The sequence below is a fragment of the Diplotaxodon limnothrissa genome, linkage group LG20, assembly GCF_057381915.1.
Source record: "Diplotaxodon limnothrissa isolate DT_005_m linkage group LG20, D_limnothrissa_male_GT1.1, whole genome shotgun sequence".
In the NCBI taxonomy this organism is placed as follows: Eukaryota; Metazoa; Chordata; class Actinopteri; order Cichliformes; family Cichlidae; genus Diplotaxodon; species Diplotaxodon limnothrissa.
Window position 1 is genome coordinate 5,056,460 of NC_140615.1, and position 25,810 is coordinate 5,082,269.

Sequence of the window (25,810 nt, forward strand, 5' to 3'; positions counted from 1 at the left end):
TCACCAAAATCATCAAAGCAAAGAATTAAAAGACGACATACTTTTCAACATATTTTTAAACAGTCATTAAATTGTCAAATTAATTAATAAATAGCTTTTAAATGTTTTTTTCATAAACACATCACATGCAGATTTTTGATCAACATTGTAGAGCTGAAATGGTGCGTTTATTGTTCTGACACACACACACACACACACACACACACACACACACACACACACACACACACACACACACACACACACACACACACACACACACAAACTGGCAGTGGTGCCAAAAAGCTGGAATCAACAGAGCAGCACAAAGGACCAACCACTGACATCAGTGACCATCAGAGGGGCTGCCACAGATGATGCCTCTGAAGCCACCAATCTTGACACATACCTAACAGGGTCTGGTTCTCTGCAGGCACCAAAGTCAGAATGGTTCTGCACTACACTCCCATTGGTGGAAAAGAGGCATGAGAGAACAGCAACGCCTTCATAGCAGAACAATAATTCTTTGTGGGTTTGTCATCACAAGTGACTAATTTAAAGCCAAGAAATCACAGGCTCGATTATGAATATGAGTTTTGAAATCAGCGATTACAGCTGTTTATGTTTCCTGGAATCTGGTCAGATGTGGTTGTTACGAAATACTGCTCGTGTCCTTTATAAGCTCAGCTCAAGTGCTAACCTCCTGGCTGTCACTGAATGTAATTTTTAGCATCTTTCTCCAAAGACAGAATGTCAGGTTTCCATACAGAGGTGGAAAAGGCTTGGATCTGCATTCGCCCTCTCCATTTGCCTTGTCAGCTGATGTTCTAGATAAACACACTGTATCAGTTTTATGGTCCCCTGAGTTTTATCCTGTGTATAGATGGTGCTATATTAATATCTTCAGTAGTTGCTTTTGAGTTTAAGTCTTGCACAGGGCTCCAACTGTTAACAAAAGATGTTTGCTGTTCGCTTGGGACTTCAGCAAAGAGCAGCTAGACTACAGAAATAGCAGGCAGTGCACTCTGAGCTCAGAGTTAACAGAGCATTTGCTCTTGAGTTTTTAAAGCACTATTACCCCCACCAGAGAAGTTATGACAGATTGATTTGCAGCTGCGATTTCGCTCCTGTCAAATATGAACCATTTTCAGAAGTAATCACAGGAGAAGTAAGACATAAAGCTCTATTATTTGCCAGACCATTGTGCCGGTGTCAGTCTAAGAAGATGCTCATTTCAGAGTCAATGGGTTTTTTTGTATTGTAGACACTGATGCAGTGAGACAAAGTCGGGCTATCGTAAATATATTTTCAATGCTGTGGAATAAACAGCCAATCTGGAGCCACAGCCAGTGCATCTGTGTTGCTGCATCTATTTCATTGTCAGCAGACAGCACCGTTCTCATTACCATTTTATGAAGCCCAGTTGGCAGAGTGAGTTTGGCAGAGTGCTGCACGACTAAGAACTCTGTTGAAGTGAATTAATTTAAAATGGGATTCAGACACTGGCACAAGATATATTTAGTATCTTCTCAGGCTTGGGCTCTGGGGACCTGATGTCCAGAGCTTTGACAGGAAAAGACAAAATCTGTGCAGGGACCTGATAACAGCTCAGGATCAAGAAGTTGGATTACTTTCCTCTTATTTTAACACACTTATCCTGCCCATTAGATTGATTTTAGAAGAACCAAAAGCTCCTAAATTTACACTCAGTTCGTCTGGATATGTAAATTCAGTGTGATTGTGAAGCTAATTTTAAAGGCAGCAGCAGCAGAGTATTTCTTCCCCATTAAAACTAAACTACCTGAACAATTTTCCTCCCAAGCTGTAGCCTTTAATTATCCTGTTCAGTATAGCTGGGAGTCTTTATTATCTGTTGTAACCAGGATGAATTACATCACCGAAACAACTCATGCCAGTGATATTCTTTACAAATCAGCAGCAGCTTTTAGTACACTGAGAGATGTGCTCGGTCATCTGCTGGAAACGATAAGCAGACTAAACAGGGAGGGAAAAGCCAAGGGGAAAAAATTACAGCGTGAAAACTCAGCACTTTTAAAAAGCTGTTAGCCTTATCTCCATGTTATTGACTGTTGGTGCATTGTTTGAAATTTCTCTGAGTCACTTATCGTGCGGACAAACAGAATCTGACAGCTGTGTGAAAACACGAGTCATAAGCTTTTCAGGAAGAGATCATTCAGACTGAAGGAAACCTTTTCAAATGTGCCCTGATAACCTTTTTGTCAAGTGTGCAGATGTAGAGCTGAAATCCCACAGGTCTTCACCCTCTTAACCTGTTTCAGTCAAATTGATCCTCATTGTATCTCTAATGGTTAACTGAAAGGCATTAGGAACGGGAGAGCAGCACGCAGATCCAAGAGGATACGATACGAAGCTCCCCAACTGCCATATCAGCCCTCCCAACATTTGACTCATTATAGAGGACTTGTGCAATTAATGTCACAAAAAGAGCACTCATGAGGGAGGACTGTATCCATCCATCCATCTTCATCCGCTTTATCCGTGGCCGGGTCGCGGGGGCAGCAGCCTAAGCAGAGGCGTGTCAACCAGGACAGCCCTACAACATCCAGAGCCTTCAGGAACTCGGGGCGGACCTCATCAACACCACTAAGGAGTTGTTTAACTGCCTCAGTGACCTCGCCTCCGGAAATTGGCGGGTCATTCCCCTCATCCCCAAACTCTGCTTCCTCCTCGGAAGACGTGTCAGTGGGATTAAGGAGGTCCTTGAAGTATTCCTTCCACCGCCTGACAATTTTCTCAGTTGAAGTCAGCAGCGCTCCGCCAGCACTATACACAGTGCAGGTAGAGCACCGCTTTCCCCTCCTGAGACGCCTGATGGTTTGCCAGAATCTCATCGAGGCAGTCCGAAAGTCTTTTTCCATGGCCTCTCCGAGCTCCTCCCACATCCGAGTTTTTGCTTCAGCCACTGCCCGAGCCGCATTCCGCTTGGCCTGTCGATACCTGTCGGCTGCCTCTGGTAAAAAACCCCAACGTACCGATACCCAGCCCCCCGCCTCTCACCAGGGGCAACTCCAGACTGAGACAGAGTCCAGCCCCTCTCCAGGAGACTGGTTCCAGAGCCCAAGCCATGCGTAGAGGCGAGCCCGACTACATCTAGCCGGTACCTCTCAACCTCACGCACTAACTCAGGCTCCTTCCCCACCAGAGAGGTGACATTCCATGTCCCGATTGCCAGTCTTGGCAGCCGGGGGTCAGTCCGCCAGGGCCTCCGCTCCTGGCCGCCGCCTGGCACACAATGCACCCAACCCCTATGGCGCCTCCTGCGGGTGGTGGGCCTGCAGGAGGATGGGCCCATGTCCTCTTTTCGGGCTGTGCCCAGCCGGGCCCCATGGACTAAGGCCCAGACGCTCGCCCTCGGGCACCCTCCCCGGGCCTGGCTCCAGGGCGGGGCCCCGGTAACCCTATCCTGGGCAGGGTAAACTGTTCCCTCGATGTTTTCTTCATAAGGGTCTGGGAGGACTGTAGTCATACTTAATTTCCTGTAATTTTCATGATTTTTTTCATATAAGCTGCATTTGCATTGTGAGTCAGAGCTTTACTACTAATGTCTCTTCTTCTTGTCTATTATAATGTGATTTCACCCTGACACATTCACTAAGGCGTGGGCCAGAGCTTGAAGGCACACTCCAGGCCCGTTAACCTTGAATATCCCTTTTGTTTTTGATGTGTCAGATTCTCAGACTGAAGAGAGGCTGACCTGCCAGCTATTGATTGCAGGAATGAGAGATGCAATCCAATATTCGATATCCGCCTACCGTCATATCAGGCTGCCATGTTGACTATTTTGAGAGCAGCATGAGTGGGCTTTCATTATTTATGAGATCGTGTACATTCTCTCAATGCATGTCAGGTCCATAATTTGTAGGACAACTACACACTTTTTGTAGTTTTCCCTCTGTACACCAACACAGTGAATTTTAAATCAAACAATCAAGATGTGATTGACAAAAACATTGTATTAACTTATTAGGAATTACAGAGGTTTTTATACAAGGGCGTCCATTTTCAGTGGTTCAAAATTAACCAGACAAACAAACACATAACTGTAAATATAAGAATTGTTTTTAATACTAGGATGCAAATCATTTATGCTCAATGACTGCCTGAAGTCTAGAACACATAGACATCACTAAATGCTGTGTTTCTTCCCTTGATTTGCTCTGTTAGGCTTTAATATAGCCACCGTCAGTTGCTGCATTTTTCTGGCTGTCTACATTCTGTTTGACTGACTGAAGAAGAATTTCCCATTTCTTTGCCTTGAGTGACTATCAGCATTTACACTTGGCTGAATCAGAGCAGAGAGTAGAGTCCTGTACACTTCACAAATCATCCTGCTACTTCTTTCAGCAGCCACATCATCATTAAACACAAGTGACCTGCTTCTCTGCCTCCACCAAGTTTGATGTGGTATGCTTTGGATCATGAGTTGTCTCTCTCCTTCTCCATACTTTTCTCTTCTAATCATTCTAGCACAAGTTCATTTTGGTTTCATTTGTTCAAAGATTTTTTTTCACTGTGCAGGCTCTTTTAGATGTTTTCTGGCACAGTCTAATCTGCTCTTCCTGTTCAGTGATTTGCACCTTGTTGTAAACATTAATGAAAGCATCTCTTAACTACAGACCTTGACAATGATACACCAACCTCCTCAAAAAGGCTACTTGACTCGGTTATGTGTTTTGAATGTTTGTTCGTTTGTTTTTTAATCGTGGAGATAAGTCCATTGGACTTTAGTACTGTAATTTTTCAAGCTTTTTTGTGCTTTTGATGTCTCAGATAGGATTTTTCTTTTTCTGTCTTTTTCTTCAGCCTTGCAGTGACAGCTTTCTGGACCTTATATTTAAATTTACAAGGAAACCTAAATTGAACACTTTGAATCGGCTTCATATATCATTTCTGCTCCATTTGTCACAGCAAGCGTATGGGCCTTACCTGCTTGTAAAACTGCTTGTCAACCGCAGCCAACTGTCAAATTACATTTGCGCCTCTGAAAATTGGGGAATGCTGTGAAAAAATAAACTGAGCAATGAAACCAAACTGATTTTCCAATATTTATTGGCAGAAACCTTTGTAAGGCACAATCTTTGCACCATTATTGACACAGAAAAAAAAGAAAAAACCCAAAACCAATTCTGTCTTGTGCACGGACAGAATCTTTGTCTGTTCAGCTGTAGGGAGTTTTTTTCTTTCTCACAGTCATGTAGTCCTGCCCAAAAAAAGACAAAGACCACACATCATAACCTCGAAACAGCTTACAGCTAAAAATGGATTTAAAATCGAACAATTAAATCAAACAGAGACAAAATGACAAAGCTGCGCTTTTGTAAAATGAATTATGGATCTATCTATTTTTATCCTATTCACATAATCTTTAAATGACCTCTGCACATCATCCACCACATAACCTGTGCAGGTGAGAAGAGCAGCGAAATGAGGTGATGACATGCCACCAGCTCTGCCATGTCTCGCTCTCTTGGGAGAAGTGCTTCTTTTTAGGAAGTGAAGGGATTTCTAGAAATGCTAGTGCTGAAAGGTGAGACATGACACACTTCCTGAGGACTGTTGCACAGCTTGTTAAACCTGCCACCATGTCAGGGGTGAAAATGTTAGTGTTTGTCACTTAACAGCTGTTAGCAAGTGATTTCACCTGATGGGCAATTGTTGGACAGAAAATGAGTGAAAAGGCACAAACTCACATACACAAACACACAAACACACATGCACAGTACTATAGCACTCAAAATAATCTGGCAATTGAAATGGAAAACTTCCAAAGATATGGGGCGCAAATTCCCCCATCACCATTAAATTGGCATTTCTATGATGACATGCTGGGGATTAGCTGTCAGATTCCTGTTTGAATTTAACGTCATCTTTGATTGTTTTCTGATTAAAATGGTGCTTAGCCTCACATTGAGAGCACCCCAGAGTTTTACATTACAGCTTTCCCGTAATTGACAATGCCCTCATGTCAGCATGAGCTTAATGCTCATACTGTGCAGCAGCTGGTGTAATATGAAACATGGGGTTGCAGGAGTGCAAGAACACGTGTCTGTGGGTGGCGGTAGTAGGAGTGCTGAATTTAATATCAGTGCAGATGGAGAAGTGTAGCGGCCGGTGAGGTGGACGCCTTAAGAAGAGACACTTGAGAAAAACTGGACATAATAAAAAAGTATGCACTGTTTGAACAGCAGGAAAGATATCAACGGTTGAAAAAAAATGTAATTGTGTGATTAAAACGATAATGGCAAGAGAAATATCCGCCTTGGAACATCTGTTTTTTATACAAGTGTCTGTCAGTGTTGGACTGTCATAACACTGGCAGGCGTGACTTGGGATTGGTCTCGATGGGAACAAGGGGCTGAGATTGAAGCAGTGGCCAAGGCCATGAAACGCTTCAGCAAAGACAAACACTGAAGCAGAACTGGTCTCTTCAGAAACAGGGAGAGAAAAGCAGTGAGAGGAAAGACAGGATAAGAAAGATCAAATATTAATGCCAAGCCCACCTCTCTCCACTGTGATACTGTGCTTCATTTTCAAAAACAGCATCTCTCTCCCTCTCTCATGTTGCTTAAAGTTTTCCATTACAAGAACTGGCACTTTTAGTTCTCCAGGTATCTATAATTTAGCAGTTTTGCCCTGTGGAGTTGGTTAAGCTACTTTAAAAGATTTGTGTGCCCCCTCCGGTCTCGTCTCTGGTACAACAAAGACTGGACCTGCCGAGTGCTGTTTACTTTGGTTTTGGATCAAGTGTTCTCCTGACTGCTCTGTGGTGGTGTGTTTAATTACAACAATTTGACCTTTGGGTGTTGCAGTCAAGTTTTAAATTGAGGAGGATTTAATTAATCTTTTGATTCAAACAGAAAATAAATACACAACTGACCAAAATCGCTCCTTTATTGATATAAAGTATATGTTTAACTGGATGAGATTGCTCTTGTTCTACATTAAATCAAATTCACATTGTACATGATGTTGATGGTCACTTTTAGCTAACATTCAGAGGTTAAATGCTCTCAGCTTTGGAAAGCATTAACACAGTGTGTGTATATAGAAGCTGTGAGGTTGTTTGAGCTCGTTTCAGCTGAATGACTGATCATATCCACATTTTCTTTTCTGCCACGTTCCCTCCTATTTTCTATTGACAATGAACATGAATTTAAGAAAAAAGAAAAACTTTGTTTCACAGTTGTCAGCTAACATTAGCACCAGTTAGCGATCTTGGTTATTAAGGTGCAGTTCACTGTTGGCTTCTTCTGTTGCTTCTACAACATCACATGTTGCCATGAGGCTATCTTTGCAACTTACAAATAATGTTGTAATGCCACAACTTAGTAAAGGTGGAAAAAAGGTTGTTGAAGTGTTGCCAAAGAGTCTTGGCAACCAGGAAACATAAACAGGCATGAATCTGATTGAAGATTCTTTTCTCCATCTTTTGCATGTATCTCTGAATGCTGAACAAGACGAGACAATAACCACGTGTCGCACTAAGCGTCCGTGTCTCCAGTAAGACATAACTTTAAGCGTCATAATTTAGAAAGGTGAATTATAAAAATTCACCTCTTTTAATAATTTCACAAAGGAGTAACTTGGCTGTAGAAACCAAAACCTTTATTTGTACCATGCTGTAAACATGCCGTGTAATTTGTTATTTTAATACGAGCCTCTGTTGGGAAGGAACTGCAGCGAACTGCTTTTTCATGTTCAGCCCTGGTGGTTGGTTCTCTAACTGGATCAGTTATGCTTTCTGAGACAACCTACCCTAACCCTAAGCACCAATCACAACACAGCACGAGTCCTGCTGTCTCCAGCTGTTTGATCCTGTTTAAAATAAAGCAGGGTAACAACTGAAGAAAGAAGACATGGTTAAAAAATACAATAAAATATGTATTCTGTACACAATCACCCTCAAAGAGAGTAGTTGGCGGACTATCTACTATAGCTAGACACATAAGAACATTTTTGCATCCAAAAGATAATAACCATATTAGAGGTCATTTAGCAATGATGTGTAAGCAGTAACCAATCTAATATGACTTGCCAAACAGGCTTAAACCTGAGTTCATAGTCTCATTTTGTGAAAGGTTATGGACTGTAAGTAATCAGCATACACAGAAAGCGAGCTCCAGATGCCCTGCCCTTGGGTAAGGACACAGATCCTCAGTAGATCCTTTAAAGAACTGATGGAAGACCTTGACCTTGGGATGTATTATTCATGTGCATTTAGTATGAGATATCAAAGGGCATTTCAAAAACTTAATGCCGTCTTAAAAAATAAAAAACAACAGCAAATTAGGTCAGAAAACACATCACTCAATGCAGCAGAGATTTTGACGATTCCTCTGTGGCATTTCTTTAACTGGGTATCAGTGACTGATGTTAACGTTGACGCAGCTTGTGTAGACTTGACCAGATCAACGAATCTCAGCAGATACCTTAACAACACAGGGATTATCTGGATTCCAGCATCACGGCATCTGTGTATGTGAGCCGTAAGTGTATTTTTTAATCTGTGCCCTCATTTATCTGTAAACCATACAACATAAATCCGGCTGAGAAAATCTCCTTCCTCCTCACAGGACTCTCTGTTCAGTATACTATGCCACAGAGAATTTTATGAATAACAAAATATATGAAGGCAATACAGAGTAAACCACGGTGTGTGCTAGTACATGTGGCTCCCTTGAGATGGATGGGGCATTTAAAAAACAGAGATCAACTTTATGATTTCGGTTTGGCAGAAATATGACTCCAGAATACTTATGTGCCAAGAGAAACACAAAGGAATAGGGGTGACCATCTGTAACATGATCTCAAAGCAGAAATGAGCAAAAACACATTATATGAACAAGGCCAGAAAAATAAGTCCCTGCAGGGAGCTTTAAAAGGCTGTGATATCGATTAGACTCTACAGTACAAATGTTTTGTACATAGTTAATGAACTGAGGGGGATCATTAACTATAACACACACACACACACACACACACACACACACACACACACAGAGCTGATCAAATGAACGTGTTACTTGGATACACAGCATGAGCGGGGCAGCAGAAACAACTGTAACCATTGTAACAATCTGTTTGAACAATTAAATAATTTCTCACGGCGATCAGACAGGTTTCTATATCTCACACGCCAACACTGAAGGCAATCAACTCGAACTCAGGTGGAGGATAACATCAGATAGGTTCAGTGAATGAGAGCAAAGTCGAGTAATCAAGCTTTAAATATAAGACATTCATTAACTCTTAGTGGCAAAGGATGGCACAACAGTCACAAGACGTGTAAGATAATGAGGGACTCTTGGACTGTAGCACTAAAACCCTGCAGCAGGTGGATGAACTAGTACTGAAGTGTGGGATTGGCAGGTGACAGCAGTGATCAGTTTAACAAGGAAGCGAGTGGCTGCCCAGGTGAATTTAGGTGAAATGTGTGGCGTTGCATGTTGTCAGGAAATAGCTACACCTGAGTCAGCAAAGTGAGGGGATGGAGAAGCATGGCAGCAGTTAGTTCAGGTCAGTCATCTAATTGGTGACATGGTGTCATCTGGGATACAGAAGTTTCAATAGTTGTGCTTAAATTAAGAGCTTTTGTGTTCAGTTAAATAAAAAGCCACTTATGTGTTGCAGTTACTAAAGGTAAGCTTGTCCTGAATAGGATTTGAAAGCAGGAGATAAGATATATAGCCAAGTCTGCTTCATCCAGCTGATGAAGTAGCTCCATGAAGTAGTGAGTATTGCTAGTAGTTACAATGTATGGCGAAAAGTGCTTTTTAAGGTAGAAACAGCTCACCTGCCATAAGGAGGTTTGTGGAGTCTCAGAGCTGAAACCCAGAGCCAGGGCGGTGACTGCTCTTTCATCGTTAATCTCTTTTGTTTATTCTCTGGTGAGACATCATAATGGTCCTGGTGAATGCCAGCCTTTTATTATCATCTGTTTAATGTCACCTAAATGGATCTTTAACCAGTTTACCGCTGTAGGAAAAGGAGACCATGAATGGCTTCTGACCATATACATGCTGCCCAATCCAATTTCCGTTTCTGAATCAGTGGAAAACCATGCATGTGAACGTTTTTTATATGAAGTAAAGATTCCAAAAATGTTCCATTTGTTCAATTCTACTGTACATTTCTCACAAGCTGTTAAGAGAAGCAGCATGTTAAGATGAACCAGAACAGTGTAAAAATCGAACTTTAGCTGTTTATTAGTAGTTCAAATCCTGGACCACTATTTATGGACTTTTGAGCTGCTGTGATGCAAAAATTATATCATCTGTAACTGCTTTTCTATATGTTGCTGCGACTGAATGGACTGATTTTAAAAGCAGCCATAAAGCTCAGGAACTTACCAAAAAACTTACTATGCATGAAAAAAATTTCATATGTTTGACTGTTTCATTTCTATATATTGCTAATTTTTTGCACAACTTTACAGTACCTGCAGTTTTTTTCCTCTTTTTACAGTGGATTACAGTGAAATTTACCTTCAGAGTTATAACAATAACAATACTGCATAACAAAATCTACAGTACTCCAGATTGTATATGATTTCAGATCACTTATCAATGTTTGTTTGTGACTGTTCTAGATTAAAGATTAAATGGATTCAGTGTCAGAGTTTTGGGCTGAACATTTATTAACAAATGATTTTGTGTTTAACCTGAATTGAAAAATCACCTTTTTAAGGCAATGCATCACACTAACATCAGGTGTGATTAATGTGCAGCAACCTAAATACTCAGTGATTCAAATCAGTCTTTAGTGTGATGCAACGGCTCTTGCAGCTGGTATTTGATTGCCCAACGTGGTAATACATATGTGAACTAATAAATAAATGATATCTTAAATTGGCTGCAAAGGTTTTTAGTTTTTCCCAGTTGTGATCTCAGCATTTTATTTAACAAGCAGAGATTTTTTTTTTTCTTTTAAAAAAAGGTGCCTCTCAGCACTGTGGCCAGCTGATCTAACGTTTCTGGATGTTTAATGATTTCATATATCATTAAAGTTAGCACCAAGCCTGGGGTTGCAGCTGCAGTTCGTGTGTGTTGGGTTGTGTCATTCAGAATCAGTTCTTGTGCATGAATATGCTAATAGAGGAGAAGGTGCCACTGGCTGTTTCACAGTCTTGTAACACCTCAGCTTTACTAGCACTGAGTCTGTCAGCAGTTTGTGCCCTGCCAGCATTGACAGTTATTCGTTTGAGGCCACGAGTGTCCTTAATGCATTTCGGCAGATCTTTGTTGTGACTCTTAAAATTTACTCTCTCCATTTCTGTGTGATAAAACGCAGGAAACTGCAATAGCCACCAGAAAAGGCATCTGTCAAGTTAAGAAACTTCCAGGGTAATTCTTCTCAAAGTTGTATCCAAGTAAATCCTGAGATGTTAGAGGAAAAAAAACATTTTCACGCCACTTCATTCTGCAGGTTTTTAAAATCCCAAAGCCAGCAGTCCTTATATGACCCTGTTGTCCCGGTATCTTTTCCATTCACCCACAGTGTGGGTAAGCCTTTATTTGACAGTCGTAGTAAATAGATGCAGGAAGCAGTCTTAGAAGCATAAGAGCCAGCTGCACTGGGGGACTCCCTGCGAAGGGCATGCACGCATGGGTTGTGTACTCTAACCACTCAGCTATCAGGTTACCCCAGTCCAACACTCTTAAAAAGGAGGTCTCGATCCCTGAGGACCCTCACCTTATTGTCACAAGTATTAGTGTCTTCAGAATTACGTAGACTGAGCCATGCGTAAAACATTTGAGTTGTTTGCTTTTCAAAGCCTCAGGTTAAAAGGATTTAGGGAAAATGAGCAGAAAATGCTCACCGGGTGATTTTTCAAAAGCAGTCTCATCTGTTTACCTCCAGTTCTCCATTCTACTGACAGCTAAAACTTCATGCTTGGCCTCACTGCGGTAAATAAGTGCGTCATGTGTCTCTAAGTCTACGTGAGTGACTTTATATCCAAACAAATGTTCCCTTGAGTGAAAAACTCTAAAAGGCATTAGTTCCCACACTGAAATTTGTTGCCATAGGAACCAACATGGAGGGTGCTGAATGATGGAGGGTGCATATAACGTTGAATAAGAAATGCATTTTACTCCAAAATGAAGCACTTAATCAAGACTGCCACGTGCACCGCGAGGGTCAAAAAGCAATCCAAGCGAATATCAAGTGAAAACACTGAAAGAAAAAAACCTGAACCTGGAGTCACATGTGTATTTGGATGCATGGAGGTGTGACTGAAGGTTGGTATATGAATGCAGAGTGATAGGCTGTTGGGATGATGGACAGGATGGCTAGATGGATGGATCTGTGATGGATGAAAGCAGAGATGGAGGGTGGACTGGTAAACTGATGGATAAATACAATACAATCAGCATTGACTGCAGCATTAGTGTAAGTGTAAATAATAAAGGACACAATATTAGTTCCCTCAGCAATTTAAAAGTACAGCAACTTAATGAAACTTCAAATGAGCAATTTACAGTTTGAACGTGTAGGTAAGAGTGCACTGCATTGATGAATACCTTGATAATTTAATCATGATGATTCAAATGACAGATTAAAATGGTCCCTAATCATTTTTCTTCTCATGTTAATAATGCATTCGCACATTTCACTGGAATTTCATCCTCTCCTCGGTAGGGAATCTCTTTTTATTGCCTGGTGGTTTCTAGCATACAAGGAAGAATAATGCATTCCACATTGCTGTAATTATTTCCTGCAGCACCAATAGCCCTCTATTTGTGTAAACACACACACACACACACACACACACACACACACACACACACACACACACACACACACACACACACACACACACACACACACACACACACACACACACACACACACACACTTTCTTCACGTGCAATAGAGCTCTTGAAAAAGCAAGCGGCCATGGAGTGCGAGGATTCATCTTATTAATAAAATATCACCCTTCCTCTCAGACCTTGGATGGCTTGAAAGGAACTTGAAGTGACAAGAGGCAGATGACCCTTTGAAATTAATTTTCATTTTCTTTTTTAAGGACTACAAGTAGCATTGCTGTTCTGTGAAGAAGTGACAGTGTCTTTGAGTAAAACAATTTGCACAAATCTCACTCATCCTTCTGTCTGACTCAACTATTACAGATAGTGTTATTTTCATTCCCAGGGTTGTCATATTCTAATTGAGAGGCGAAGAGAATATTGGTTTTTGAAGTGCCTACAAATTCTGCTGAGGAATGATTGTTATTCATGGAGATTTTTCACAGCTTGAGGCAGTTAAGTTAAGAAAACCATGTCTTTCTCACAGTGTTTACTTCATGTTCTGGTTATTTCAAAAAGCTTCCGATGACCTGCGTGCATAACTCTCCATTACATATCAGCCTTTCCACATATCAGTCAAAGATCTGATTGAGAGGCGGTGAACAGGAAGAATGCTGCAGCGAGACATGCAAGCGTACATGCAATGTGAATGCAGCGCAGTTAAGTGATGCAAAAGTAACCTGCCAGGTCATTTTTCCTCCAGTAGGCGGAGTGGATGTCAGCCTTAAGGTTGGTCCTTTATACCAACAAATCCCCATGGGTTGTTGGTGGTGGGGTTTGTTTTATGGAGACTGGCCAACACATTTTCTGTACGCACAGCTGCGAGGCAGATGCAGTGAAGAGCCATTACACAGCGTGCATATTCCCTGCACACAAACAAATAATGCAGAATAGCACTGGATCTTTGTTTATATGAATAAGGGTAGACTAACATTATAAACTTGTCTCAGTGTATTACAACACAAGCTGCAGCTTCCACACTGACCACATAAATTGAATCAACGTCTCTAAAACTAAATGGAAACATTATTACATTTTTAAAGGTAATAATGCTGCCTTGAGAGGTGCAAGATGTGCACGCTTACATCTGTGACATCCAATAAACTGAACAGTAAGTCAAGATCTCAGTTGCTGTTGTGAAAAACTCAGTGGTTTCTAGAAGATGCGTTAAAGCCGTGGCAGAATAACACCTGCAATTCTGCTGTCAGTAGCTGATTGCTACCAGGTCAGCAGAAACCTAAACTATTCACAACCCAAATCATTAGGTTTCTCCAGATTTTTCTGCAGAGTCTCACAGACATTATGTATCTAAAAAGTAGTAGTTAAAACAGTTTCATGACAGTTTGGCATAATTAAGCCACTAAACAAAGGTTGACAGGGCTGTCACAGGAAGTCATAGTATTGCCTGACAAATAGACCAAACAGACAAACAAAGAAAAAAACAACCAGCTTGACCAAGACAACCACCTGATTTCATCACAGCTGTCAATTTAATATGCAGCCGTGCCTGCCCTTTTAAACTGATGTGCAGCAGTGAAATACAAGCACAGCTTTGTTTCTTTGCAAAAACAGAGTCAGCAGTAAGTTATACATTATGTAAGCTATGGACAATAAGACAAACACTCAGGCACGAATAGGAATAAATTGATGAAACAAGATGAAATGCTTCTGCTGTCTAATCAACAGCATCTAGTCGGAATTCAAACAGACAGCCTTTAGTATTCAAATTGTGCATAGTGAATACTGGAGTGTTTTGATGTACCCTGCTATAGAATTAGGCTTGATTATTAATTCTTTCTATTACAACACTGGATCCTGGCAGCCTCCAAAATCACTGAGCCGACATCAAAGAAGCCGAAGCCGTAGCACAACATCTTCTCCCACAGAGAGCTGAAACTACATGTTTGACCCAGTTTTCTTTAACTCATCAGGACCTGCTTTTCCAAAGTCTCTTTTCAAAGGAACATCGCAGCAAAATGGGCTGTGACTTAAAAGACCCATCTAGAAGCGATAAATGCACAAGAGGCCACACCAAGTCCTTTGATACAGGATTGACCACTCCTCTTAAACAGATTAGATTCGGAGTTTTGTCATTAACCCACACATTTTTTCCCACCTCTCCTTCCATTTCCCTTTATTTTTTTCTCTCATCTGTGTAGTTGCTCCCTAACTGACGCATCTCTCCCATTTCTCTATTTAATTATATCATTTCCCTTTCAGTGATTCTCTACCAGTTTCCCCGGTGATGCCTTTGTATGCCAAACTGAGGGAGTGTTCAGTGCTGCTGAGGTGAATGAGAACAAGAGCCTGATTTCAAAGGTAACTGCTGACTTGGGTTTTGAAAGCTATAATTATTCAGGTCTCACTTTATTCTTCTTGCTTCCTCTGAATACGAGCTGAGGAAATTCTATAGTGGGAGCCTTGTTTATGCAGTAATAAGCATACCCAGCCATTCCACATTGTATTCTGCTAATTATCACCCTTGTAGACTAATTAGAAATTTGTATTGACAGCTAATAAAATGTAAAGCATCAATATTTAATGTGGAAGCTGTGATCAAGCAGGGATGCTACTGTACACGCTGCTGTCAAAGAACTTCTCTGTTACTGTTGTCAAGCAACAAAAGGAGCACATATTGAGAAAAGGAAGCAGGGGGAGTCTTCATCATTATCAAGAACTCCTTCAGTATCTCCACACCCACAAGCAGAAAGATAAGACTCATCAGAAATGTTTTTTCTTTTTTAAGATCAGCATTAATTGCTACCAAAGTCTGTGGTGAAAACAATTTGCGCCCCACTCACTAACACTTAAGGCAACAGGATGTGGGTTCTTTACTTTTTCTTTTCTATTTTTGTCTGCAAATGGAGCCGCTTATAATTCTGTGATGTTGCGTAGGCGGCTGGAAATTCTTTTTTTATTACTGTAAAACCATCTGTGGGAGGTGCTGAAAAGCTTTCACCCAAGTCAAGCACTGATCATGGAGCTGGGCGGGGATGTTAAGTGAATATTAAAAATGTCAACATGCCACTTGAGTTACATTTCTAACCTTGAAATTTTGAGAGAGAGATTCAGTGAGGGGCACTCACTGCTGCCGCCTCTTTCATGTGGGGCGAAGAGCTGTGGGAAACACAGCAGAGAATTTGATAACCTCAGTATTTTCTGCACTGTAATCTTATTTGGGGCTGGTGTTGGATGACTGTGAGATCCTCTCCCCACAGAGCTGCATTACCGAGCCTGTAGTTTGGGTTTGGCATTTTTCTTTTTTTTTGCTTAAGTAAAACTCCTATTCACGTTTTAGTACACTTACAAACACACACACACACACACACACACACACACACACACACACACACACACACACACACACACATGGAGTGCGAGGATTTATCTTATTAATAAAATATCACCCTTCCTCTCAGACCTTGGATATAATGCTTACTATTAAATGCACCTGTCTTTTTTAACTAAGCAAAAAAGCAATGATGCTGTCAAGTCATCCTTAGGTTATTAAAAGTATGAAATATTATGTATCAGTTGTTGAGCTTTGGAGGTGCGTTTCGGCATCTTTTGTCATATTGTAACTAATATAATTGTTCAGCTAAGCCAACTGGCTACAGCGTTTGCAGACGTACAGCGTCTGCAAACGCGTGAACTCTCAAAAATATCTGTATTTACATGTAAACAATGCCATTCTCTTGTTCAGTGGATACAGTAAATACTGCCATTTTTTTCAAAGCCACAGGCTTCCAAAGATACACAAAAGGTGCCCTTTGACGTCAGTCTCTGGATGGTTGAGGAGATATTGGATTACCAGAGAAAACAAACTGTTTGAATTAATGATAAAGTCAATGATATGTGAAGGGATGTTTGTAGAGTGTACCAGTGGATGACTGACTGGTGCCCTCCTGCTCCCACAGTTCAGCCAAATCTGGTTTTGAAAAAAACAACAACAAAAAACTGTGATGAGAGGTAACTCTTGCAGTGGCTGAAGCTCCCCTTGTGTGCGGTTGTCAGTGGTTAGTTTAAAAGGCTTTTTTGGGAGTTTTTAGGTGAGGTGAGTCATGTTGAGCGCTTCTGATTTGCATAAAGAACTTAATGCAAAAGAGGAGAGGCCAACTTGACTGCTTACACAGAGAAGCACTTAAAAGGGAAGTACTTAAATTACAGATCGTGTGGCCCAATAACAGATGTACGGTGGGTTGCGGGTCCTGTAATATATAAGATAAAGTGCTGTAATTACAAGATAATTAAGCAGGAGACCATGGTTTGTGTGCCCTTTTCAAGATTCATTTTGCACTTACTGGTTTTCACTCACTGTGACTGTGACTCACTGAGCACCCAGAGTATGCCGAAAGGCCCAGGGCAAACATCTGCATGTGAGACTGTGGAAGTGACACCAGGTTTGTGTAAACTAGTCAAACAAAACGGTTCCATCTTTTTTCTTTCCATTTAAAATAATATCACACAAATTGCTGTTCTCATCCATAATGACCAGCTAATTCAAACAAACACAGTGGAGGCTGTTGGAAAACATAGTAGGATTTGGAGCTACAAATGATGATTATGGAAAATATGTAGTACCACTGTGGCTCTTACCATCTTTGTTTATGACTACATATGCATAAATACCCAAATCATACCCAAATCATTGCCCTCGCTTACACAGAACATGCTATCCATCACAGGGCATACATTATCAAGCCGCTCCTCTCTAAACACATGATCATCTTACTTACATTTGCATGCCTTGACACGCAGCAACTGTTTATTAACAACTGTAAACCAACACAATTATGAAAACATGATCCCAGAGTAGAAACAGCACCATCATATTTCAGGGGCCTTGATGGGGACTTGCCATGATGGAATGGAGGGTGAAATTCCCACTTTTATTAAGACATCTCACGCGATAATGCAGGTGTGGCTCTTGCAACAGCCTGAAGCTTAGTGGAAGTTGAGTGATAGAGCAGGACAATAACACTAAAAATCAAAATAATAAAATAAACTTTTGCAGTGGCCCGGTCGGACCTCTGAGTTCAGCCCAATCCTGCCGCCTGACCTCAAGAGACACATTTAGAGCAGACACCCCAACATTATAGCTGAGGCAAGTAGTTCTGTCAGGAGGAATGGTACACAATGGATCAATTAACACAGCGGAGGCAGCTGCAAATGATGTCATTATAAAGCAGACTCTTCAATATTTTGCCATTAAAAAGTTACAGCGCACAATCTCCGTAAAACGTATTGTTCTATTCTGCTGGTGTGAATGAAAGACAATGAAATTTGATGAAATGTGTTCTTGCCTTGTTCTTGCTGTGCTATTAATAAAATGAAAAAAAGGTCAGCATGTGACAGCAGCTTCCACATAGCAGTTTCCCGTCATGTAATATAGATATTTGCAGTAGTTAAGAAACATTAATATGGGTTTTAAGTAGAAAATTAAACATAAATGAAGGAAGCTTACATTTTGCAGGCCATCACTAGGGAAACTACACCAATGACTCTACACCCACACTCTAACATTTAAGTAGACCTTTATTGGTTTACACACCAAACTTCTTTGGATTGCAAAATGCCAGCTTATTTATAATACATTGTGTGCTGTTGAGTGATCGCTACGAGTGATGACACTGAGGCCATGTCCTTGGGAGTGATTCAGTTAGTTTGGCTGTTTGAGTGACGTGCAGCTGTATACATTGCCTTTACAGTATTTTTGAGGGTTATCTAATGTTTTTAAAATGTATGTCTTTCTGCCAAAAACTACAATTTAAATAAACAATAAATATAGAATTAACATGCATTTTTGTAGCTATTATTTTTCATCAAAACATTCCATGTTTCATCGAATGAGGGCTTCAGTTTGATATTGCACAGCAAACTGCCATGTGAGCTGCTGAGATTTTTCATTTTCACCTTGTCAGCTCATTCTTCGAGTGTGAGTGGTGGTAAATTTCCTGGACACATTCTGGGTCAGAAGCAGGTGAGCTGCGTGGAGTAGGCTGAATGGTGTGGAGCACCCAGCTGGCAGCTCTGAGAGGAGCTCTTACACCAAATTATAGTGCCCATAAAGTTGTTTTTCTTGAGTGTAAAAAGGAAATCAAAACATATTAAAGCACTTCAATTCACAGTATATGATTATCTACAGGGGCTGAGCCACAGTGAGGCTGCTGTAGACAGTGGTCAGGACTTAAAGCCAGCTTAACTCTATTTTTGTAACACATAACCAAAAATCACATGATAATGTACAATTTAATAACAGCAAAATCTATTTCCTCTACAATCAGATGTGCAATATTTATTCCCACTAAATCATTGTTTTAATGCTATAAAGTATATTATTAGGCCAGAGGGGCCATGGCGCGATATGGCAGCCTCGCTTCTGTCAGTCTGCCTCAGGGCAGCTGTGGCTACAACCGTAGCTGCCTCCACCAGTGTGTGAATGTGAGAGTGACTGAATAGTGGCATTGTAAAGCGCTTTGGGTGCCTTGAAAAGCGCTATATAAATCCAATCCATTATTATTATTATTATTATTATTATTATTATTATTAAGGAAGTAATAAATGCAGTGGAACACTTCATTCTCTGGTGCACAATAGTTTGTGGTAATAACTTTAATTATATCATATTTATATTCATTTTAAAGAACAATCAAGCTGATATGTTTGCATGGAAACTAAGAGCATCTATGGAGCAGATTTTTTCAGGGAAAAATAATGAGATACATGTGACTGTTCAGTTCTCGCATATATTGTTTTCAGTGAAAGTCTTCTGATCAGCAGTAGCCCAGGCTCCCTATCTTGTTGTCTGCACTGTAACACAACATTTTTATTACTAATTTCAAGTCTTCCACTTTGCGTCAGTCCTTTTTAAATGTGTTTTGGCCCAGAGACGATAGTGGCATTTCTGGATCATGGCTTCTTCTTTGCATGACAGAGCTGTAATCTGCATTTGTGGATGGCACAGTGGACTGTTTTCATAGACAATGATTTCTGAAAGTGTTCCCAACCATTGATTTCCATGACAGAATCAAGCCTTTTTAATGCAGTGCCGCCTGAGGGCCTGAAGATCACATGCATCCAATACTGATTTTCGGTCTTCGGTCACAATTTGCAGAATTAATTAATTTTTTTGTAGATTGGTTAACCTCTGCTCGCCTTTACTTCTGAGAAACTCTGCCTCTCTAAGATGCTCTTTTCATACTCAGTCATGTATCTGAGCTGATGCCAATGAACCCAATTAGATGCAAAATGTTCCTCCAGCTGTCTCTTTTTAGTACCACTTACTTTTCCAGCCTTTCCCAAGTTTCTGGTGATGTGTTTCTTTCACCAAATTCAATCTGAGTTAATATTTTATAATGAACTGTTAGTATTTCCGGGTTGCTAAAAGTAATTCAATAAAGGGCTAGATAGTGGGAGATGCCATAAAAAGTTGAAGCCTTTCAGCACGTCATTTCGGTGAAGATGGCGTCAGTGAACATGATCAGACAGCATTTAAGGGTCTATGTATGTCATGTTAAGTGTGGGAGAAAAAATCTGAAATGAGGGTGTCTCTTGAACTTGCTTTGCTCCTGCTTACCAGGGTTCGTCAAAGCCATAACACTATTTATTGATAAGTAGCTGAAGACAATAGTACTGTGAGGATATGACCTTGATAATGAGACTTATTTCAAAGTGTAAACATTCAGAATCTTGAATGTCAGCCATTTCCACCCAAGCGAATTAGTTCATGCCATTTGCTCTATAATGATTGATTTGCTCAACACTGCCACCACACATATGCTCATTAAAAGATGTCCCTAGTGAGTCGCAAGCCATTTGCTGCAACTGGGCCATATGGCTGCTTCCTTCCTTGCTTATTGGCTGACCTCTGTACATCATGCTGACAGTTTTCACCATGCTGCTTCTCACAGAGTGGAATTGTCTCCAGTGAAATCCTGCTGACTGTTGGTCCCCTGGTCATCTCTGTCTCTCAGTGTGGATCCCGGAGAGTAGTAACACCCCCCCCACACACACACACCCGCCCCCCTCACTTTGCCTTTTGTTTTCACCGTGAATGTCAGCTGAAACAAAGTGTTTGCAGTTCTCCATCTGTGACACCTGCATATCCAATCTACACAGTCATGTGTGGCTGTTGTGGTCAGTACTCACATTGCTACCTGGTGCTGACCTTTGAACCTTGGAAAGGTAGCACAGGATGCTTGTAATTTTATGCAGTACTTGGCTTCTCGAAGTTCTTTATGTCACTGGAAGAAACAGGGCAGGTTATTGTGCCATGGGGATCCTGTTCCTGCTTCAGATTCTGAAGGAGGATATATCCGTTTTCAGAAACCACTTACAAAGCTGTAAAGGGTTTTTTTTTTTAAAAAGGATGATCAATAGATCTAAATCAGTCACAAGGTTTCCAATTTTAAATCCCATTAGTTTTTCAGATGGGCTTGCTTCAAGCTGAGAGTGCAGGCCTTTGAAGTCTACAGCATAAAGATCTATTTAGAATGACCTGAATATTTCTTTTTATTACAGATACATTTCTATCTGATGTGTTCTTAGTATGTGGCTGGAGGAGTAAATAAGTGGCTTACTACTGTGTGCCTCCCTCCAGTAATACTACAGTTCCAATGGCCTTTGTTACATGGCAGTTTCAATCCTTCACGCCTTATCAGAACAATGGGCGAGTGACCAAGGTCTATTAGTTTTCCAAAGGGCGTGGGAGAAATGCATACATGGCGTTACAGAGAGTTCACATCACCCTTCGCTCTACTTCTTTCGGACGGTCCTGCAGAAGGCTAGCACCATTTCATTTCTCCGTGGAAAACGAAGGAGTTGCACGAACCGAGGGGAAAACGACTAATAAAACCAAGAAAGCAACTCTCAATGCCACACGAAAGGCGAGAAACCCCGCACGGCTATTTTCAGTAAGAGCATTTCTGGTTTCACTGAAAGCGCCACGAGCGAGAGAGAAAGAAAGGCAGAGGTGAACGGAAATTACGCCGCGTCGGAGCTGCAGCCGTGCGAGGCTTTCTGTAGCAGGTAGTTTCTCATTGGATGTGTGTTATGTTTTTTTAAACTGCTAGATTAAAGTGACAAAAGCTGGGTGATGAACACGAGGCGCCCTCCCGGATAAATCGCAAAGCATGGCAAGAACGCTCCTCTCCGAAGAAGCAGGTGTATTCCGCCAAGTGAAGGCGCAGGACTCAGAACAGCAGCGACGCACAGCCGCCTCTGGACCGTAATCACCTGCTCCAAAGGAAAACACCCCATTCTAAGACACTGTGGCTCTTAACCTGCGTATCATCGTCAGAATAACTAGATTTTCTCTCAACTTAAATCTGGTCTGCTAACCAGGAGGATGAGAGTGCCGTGACACAGCGGGACGCATTTGGAAAATTCTGTACTGACAGGAAGAAAAAGTCAAGGATTGTTCTGTTGGCTTTTTTTGTTTTTATTTTGCAGCTCACTCTTATTAAGGACAAAATTATCTGCAAGGATGGCCGGGGCACTCTTCTCAGTGGACTCAGTCTACATCGGAATGGAGGTGGTAATTGCTGTGGCGTCTGTAATCGGGAATGTGATGGTGGTCTGGGCGGTGAAGATTAATAAATCGTTGCGAGATACCACGTTTTGTTTTATTGTCTCCCTGGCTCTGGCGGATATTGCAGTGGGAGCACTCGTCATCCCTTTGGCCATTACTATCAACATCGGACTCCAAACTCACTTTTACAGCTGCCTGCTTGTGGCGTGCACGGTGCTGGTCCTGACGCAAAGTTCGATCCTGGCCCTCTTGGCTATTGCAATTGACCGCTATCTCAGGGTCAAAATCCCGACCAGGTAACGACCTTTTTGCAACCTAAAGGATAAAATTAAGGACGGGATTGAGTCATGCGTTATTTGTGTAATGTGGGGAAGTGATACGAATGAAAATAGCATAGATTTGTTGGAGGTACTCACCAGAAATGATAGCAGAAGTCAGCACAGTTCCAGTGCTGTTTCATTGATTTCTGTATGGGTCTCGTTTCACTATACAGGAAGCTGCCAGTCTGCCAGTTTCTTTATATGCATATATATCCGCCTCCCCATGACAGCTTAACAGAGCAAGGCCAATCTACTAACTACTTTAATTAGTCTTTCTGTCATCAGGATCTCTAATGTGCTGAAGAGGTGCACAGCGACACAGAAGTGGTCAGCTTTGCTTCTCCCGCTTTGTATGTGGTGGACACATCATGTCATGCTGGGGTAAAGTAAAAGCACAAGCAGTGGTGTTGAAAAGCTAAAAGGACAAGCCGAGAAGGAAAGAGAAATTACTTATTTGAGAATATTGCCTATGAAAGCCTCAGACCCTTGTCCCCTGTTAAATCCCATGAAGTCTTCCAGGCTTACAGTAATATTCTGTCATCAGTTTTAACTCTTGACTTTTCCATGTAAAGTTTGTCTGTCACAGCAGCATCTGGGCGTCCTTGCTCGGGTTATGCATGTAGAAAGTTTCTCAGGAATTGTCACTTGTTTCCAACACACATTGCAGAGACTATATTTAACAATATGCAAATACAGCATTGTAACATTTTCATAAATTACATAATATGCTGCATGCTCTACCACGCTCCCTGTTTTTAGATCAGAACCTGATCTTTTCCGATCTCTTTCAGGCTCAGTTTTTCGATTATTTTATTTATTTATTTTTTCTGCACTTCTGACACAGACCTCACTTAAGGTCTGGGTCCCTAATCAATACTCATCCTACACATGGCACCTGCTACATTTGGGCTAAATTGAAGAATCTTGTTTTGCCTCACGCTACCCTTTAGCAAAGGTCAGCCTGTGGTAATATGGGTGTTTTCTTTACAGCCAAAACATCCTACATTAAACATTAACCATTAGTAATCTGAAAATGACTAATCACTGACTTACCATGATGAGCTGTATCAGATAACTACTTTCATCCCTGCCTCGGGGCAAGTATCAGGTTGTGGTCCCTGAAATTCTTTACTTACAAGTCAAGACAGCAGTGATAAGATCTTTAAGCCTCTGCCTTTTTTTTTAACCTCCCTCTGACTCTGGCTACTTCTTCATAAAGCTTCTTAAATAATGAGAAAGCCTAGCCTGCAACACCTTTAATATCCAGTATGTAATAGCAGCTTTCTTTCTTTCTTTTCTTTAAAAAAAAACCCATTTCTGGTTTTAAGAAAGTCATTAAAAAGTAACAGTCTTGCAAAGGTCAAGTATCAAAGATAAGAATTTCAGAAACATATTTTAAAAGGTAATATGTGCTGCAAGGACCTTTTCACAAAGTGTCTTGGGGGTTGTGGCTGTGAAGATGTGAATCACATCTTCTGTCAGCCCAAGGACACTGACAATATGAAAAATGAAGTACAAAGAATGAAAACATGCATGCCCTGACAATGCTATGTGGGAAAGTGCTGACGTGTCGCTCTGCTGTTTACTCCTGTAGGTATAAGCGGGTGGTGACCCCTCGGCGAGCGGCACTGGCAGTCGTGATATGTTGGACGGTAGCGTTTATTGTGGGACTCACACCCATGTTAGGCTGGAACAACCTGAAGCGCTGCCAGGAGAACGGCTCCATCAGCTCCGACCTCATTACCACGTGCAAGTTTGAAAATGTCATCAGCATGGACTACATGGTCTATTTTAACTTTTTCGGCTGGGTGCTCCCACCTCTGCTGCTCATGCTGTTCATCTACGCAGAAATCTTCTACATGATCCACAAGCAGCTTAACAATAAGAAACTGAACACCAGTCACGCAGACCCCAACAGGTACTATGACAAAGAGCTGAATCTTGCTAAATCCCTTGCTCTTGTCCTCTTTCTCTTTGCTGTGAGTTGGCTCCCCCTCCACATCATCAACTGCATCACACTCTTTTGTCCTGAGCGTAACAAGCCCAAAGTCGTCCTCTACATTGCCATCCTGCTCACCCACGGCAACTCTGCGGTCAACCCAATTGTCTACGCTTTCCGCATTAAGAAGTTTCGCTCAGCCTTCCGGAAAATCTGGCAGCAGTACTTCTGCTGCAAGGACACATCGGCTCTGGAGACCCAGGCCAGTGACAGGAAAGAGATGCCAACGTTAGACCTACAGCAGGCAACACCGCCTCTTTCTCCACAGACAGAAATCCCTAAACCCCAGCCTCTGTCTGAGCAAAACCAGAAGGCCGAATCACCTCAAAAACATAAAGGACAATCATCCTTACTGGGGCAGAATGCAGCCTAAGCAAAGGATAGAGCTGATGCCTGGAGAAGTAATGATCAGTGGGCAAAGCATATGCTCTCTCCTTGTCTAATGTGTAACATGCATTGTTACACAGGGCTACAATGCTTAGCGGAAGGGAGCCAGTTAAATCACTGGATGAGCAATTGTCTTCACTCAGGAGGAGTGTATATGCTGAAAGTTTGATCAGAGAGAGGGAAAGAAAGGTTGCATATAATCGTGAAATAATGGAAGTCTTTTTCTGACAGTGACTGTTGGTTTATCTTAGTAACAAACTGAGAACACTGAGCTTTAACTGTTTTATTCAATTTGGTGGAACAGTTGGTGGAAACATTACAAGATGTGCAATATAAGTTATTGTGGTTGGTCAGTATGAGATAATCAGATATTACAACTTTCTTAAACGTTTATATATTCAATGGAGGCGGCAACTCTTACTACTCCATAACTGTGTGTAAGTTTAAAGTGACAGTGGCTAAAAATATATGAATGTAATAATGTAAATATGGGACTAAAAGCAGCACAGCTGTGAATGAGCATATCTTCTTCAGGGTCTTCACTGGGCAACAATGTGTAGTGTGTTATCATGGAAAGGTTTTTTATAACCCCTTAACTCCTTTATGCAGGAGCTCAACGCCCCCCCCCCCCCCCCCCCCCCCCCCCCCCCCCGTCATTCAGCAGTATCAATCTATAGCAGAAGGAGCGACGAAGAGGGATAAAAAAAAAGTAGCAGCAAGTCACCTGGGAAAAACCCAAGATGCACTT

At 41.4% G+C, this 25,810-nt stretch overlaps 1 protein-coding gene across 1 annotated transcript; it reads left to right on the plus strand.

Annotated features, from left to right (window-relative positions):
- The first annotated feature begins 22,311 nt into the window (after nucleotides 1-22,311).
- On the plus strand, nucleotides 22,312-25,048 carry adora1b (adenosine A1 receptor b). Its single transcript, XM_085344499.1, has 2 exons — nucleotides 22,312-22,652; nucleotides 24,271-25,048. Exons 1-2 carry the CDS (start codon nucleotides 22,312-22,314, stop codon nucleotides 25,046-25,048), a joined length of 1,119 nt encoding a protein of 372 aa, XP_085200625.1.
- The last annotated feature ends 762 nt before the right edge of the window (nucleotides 25,049-25,810 follow it).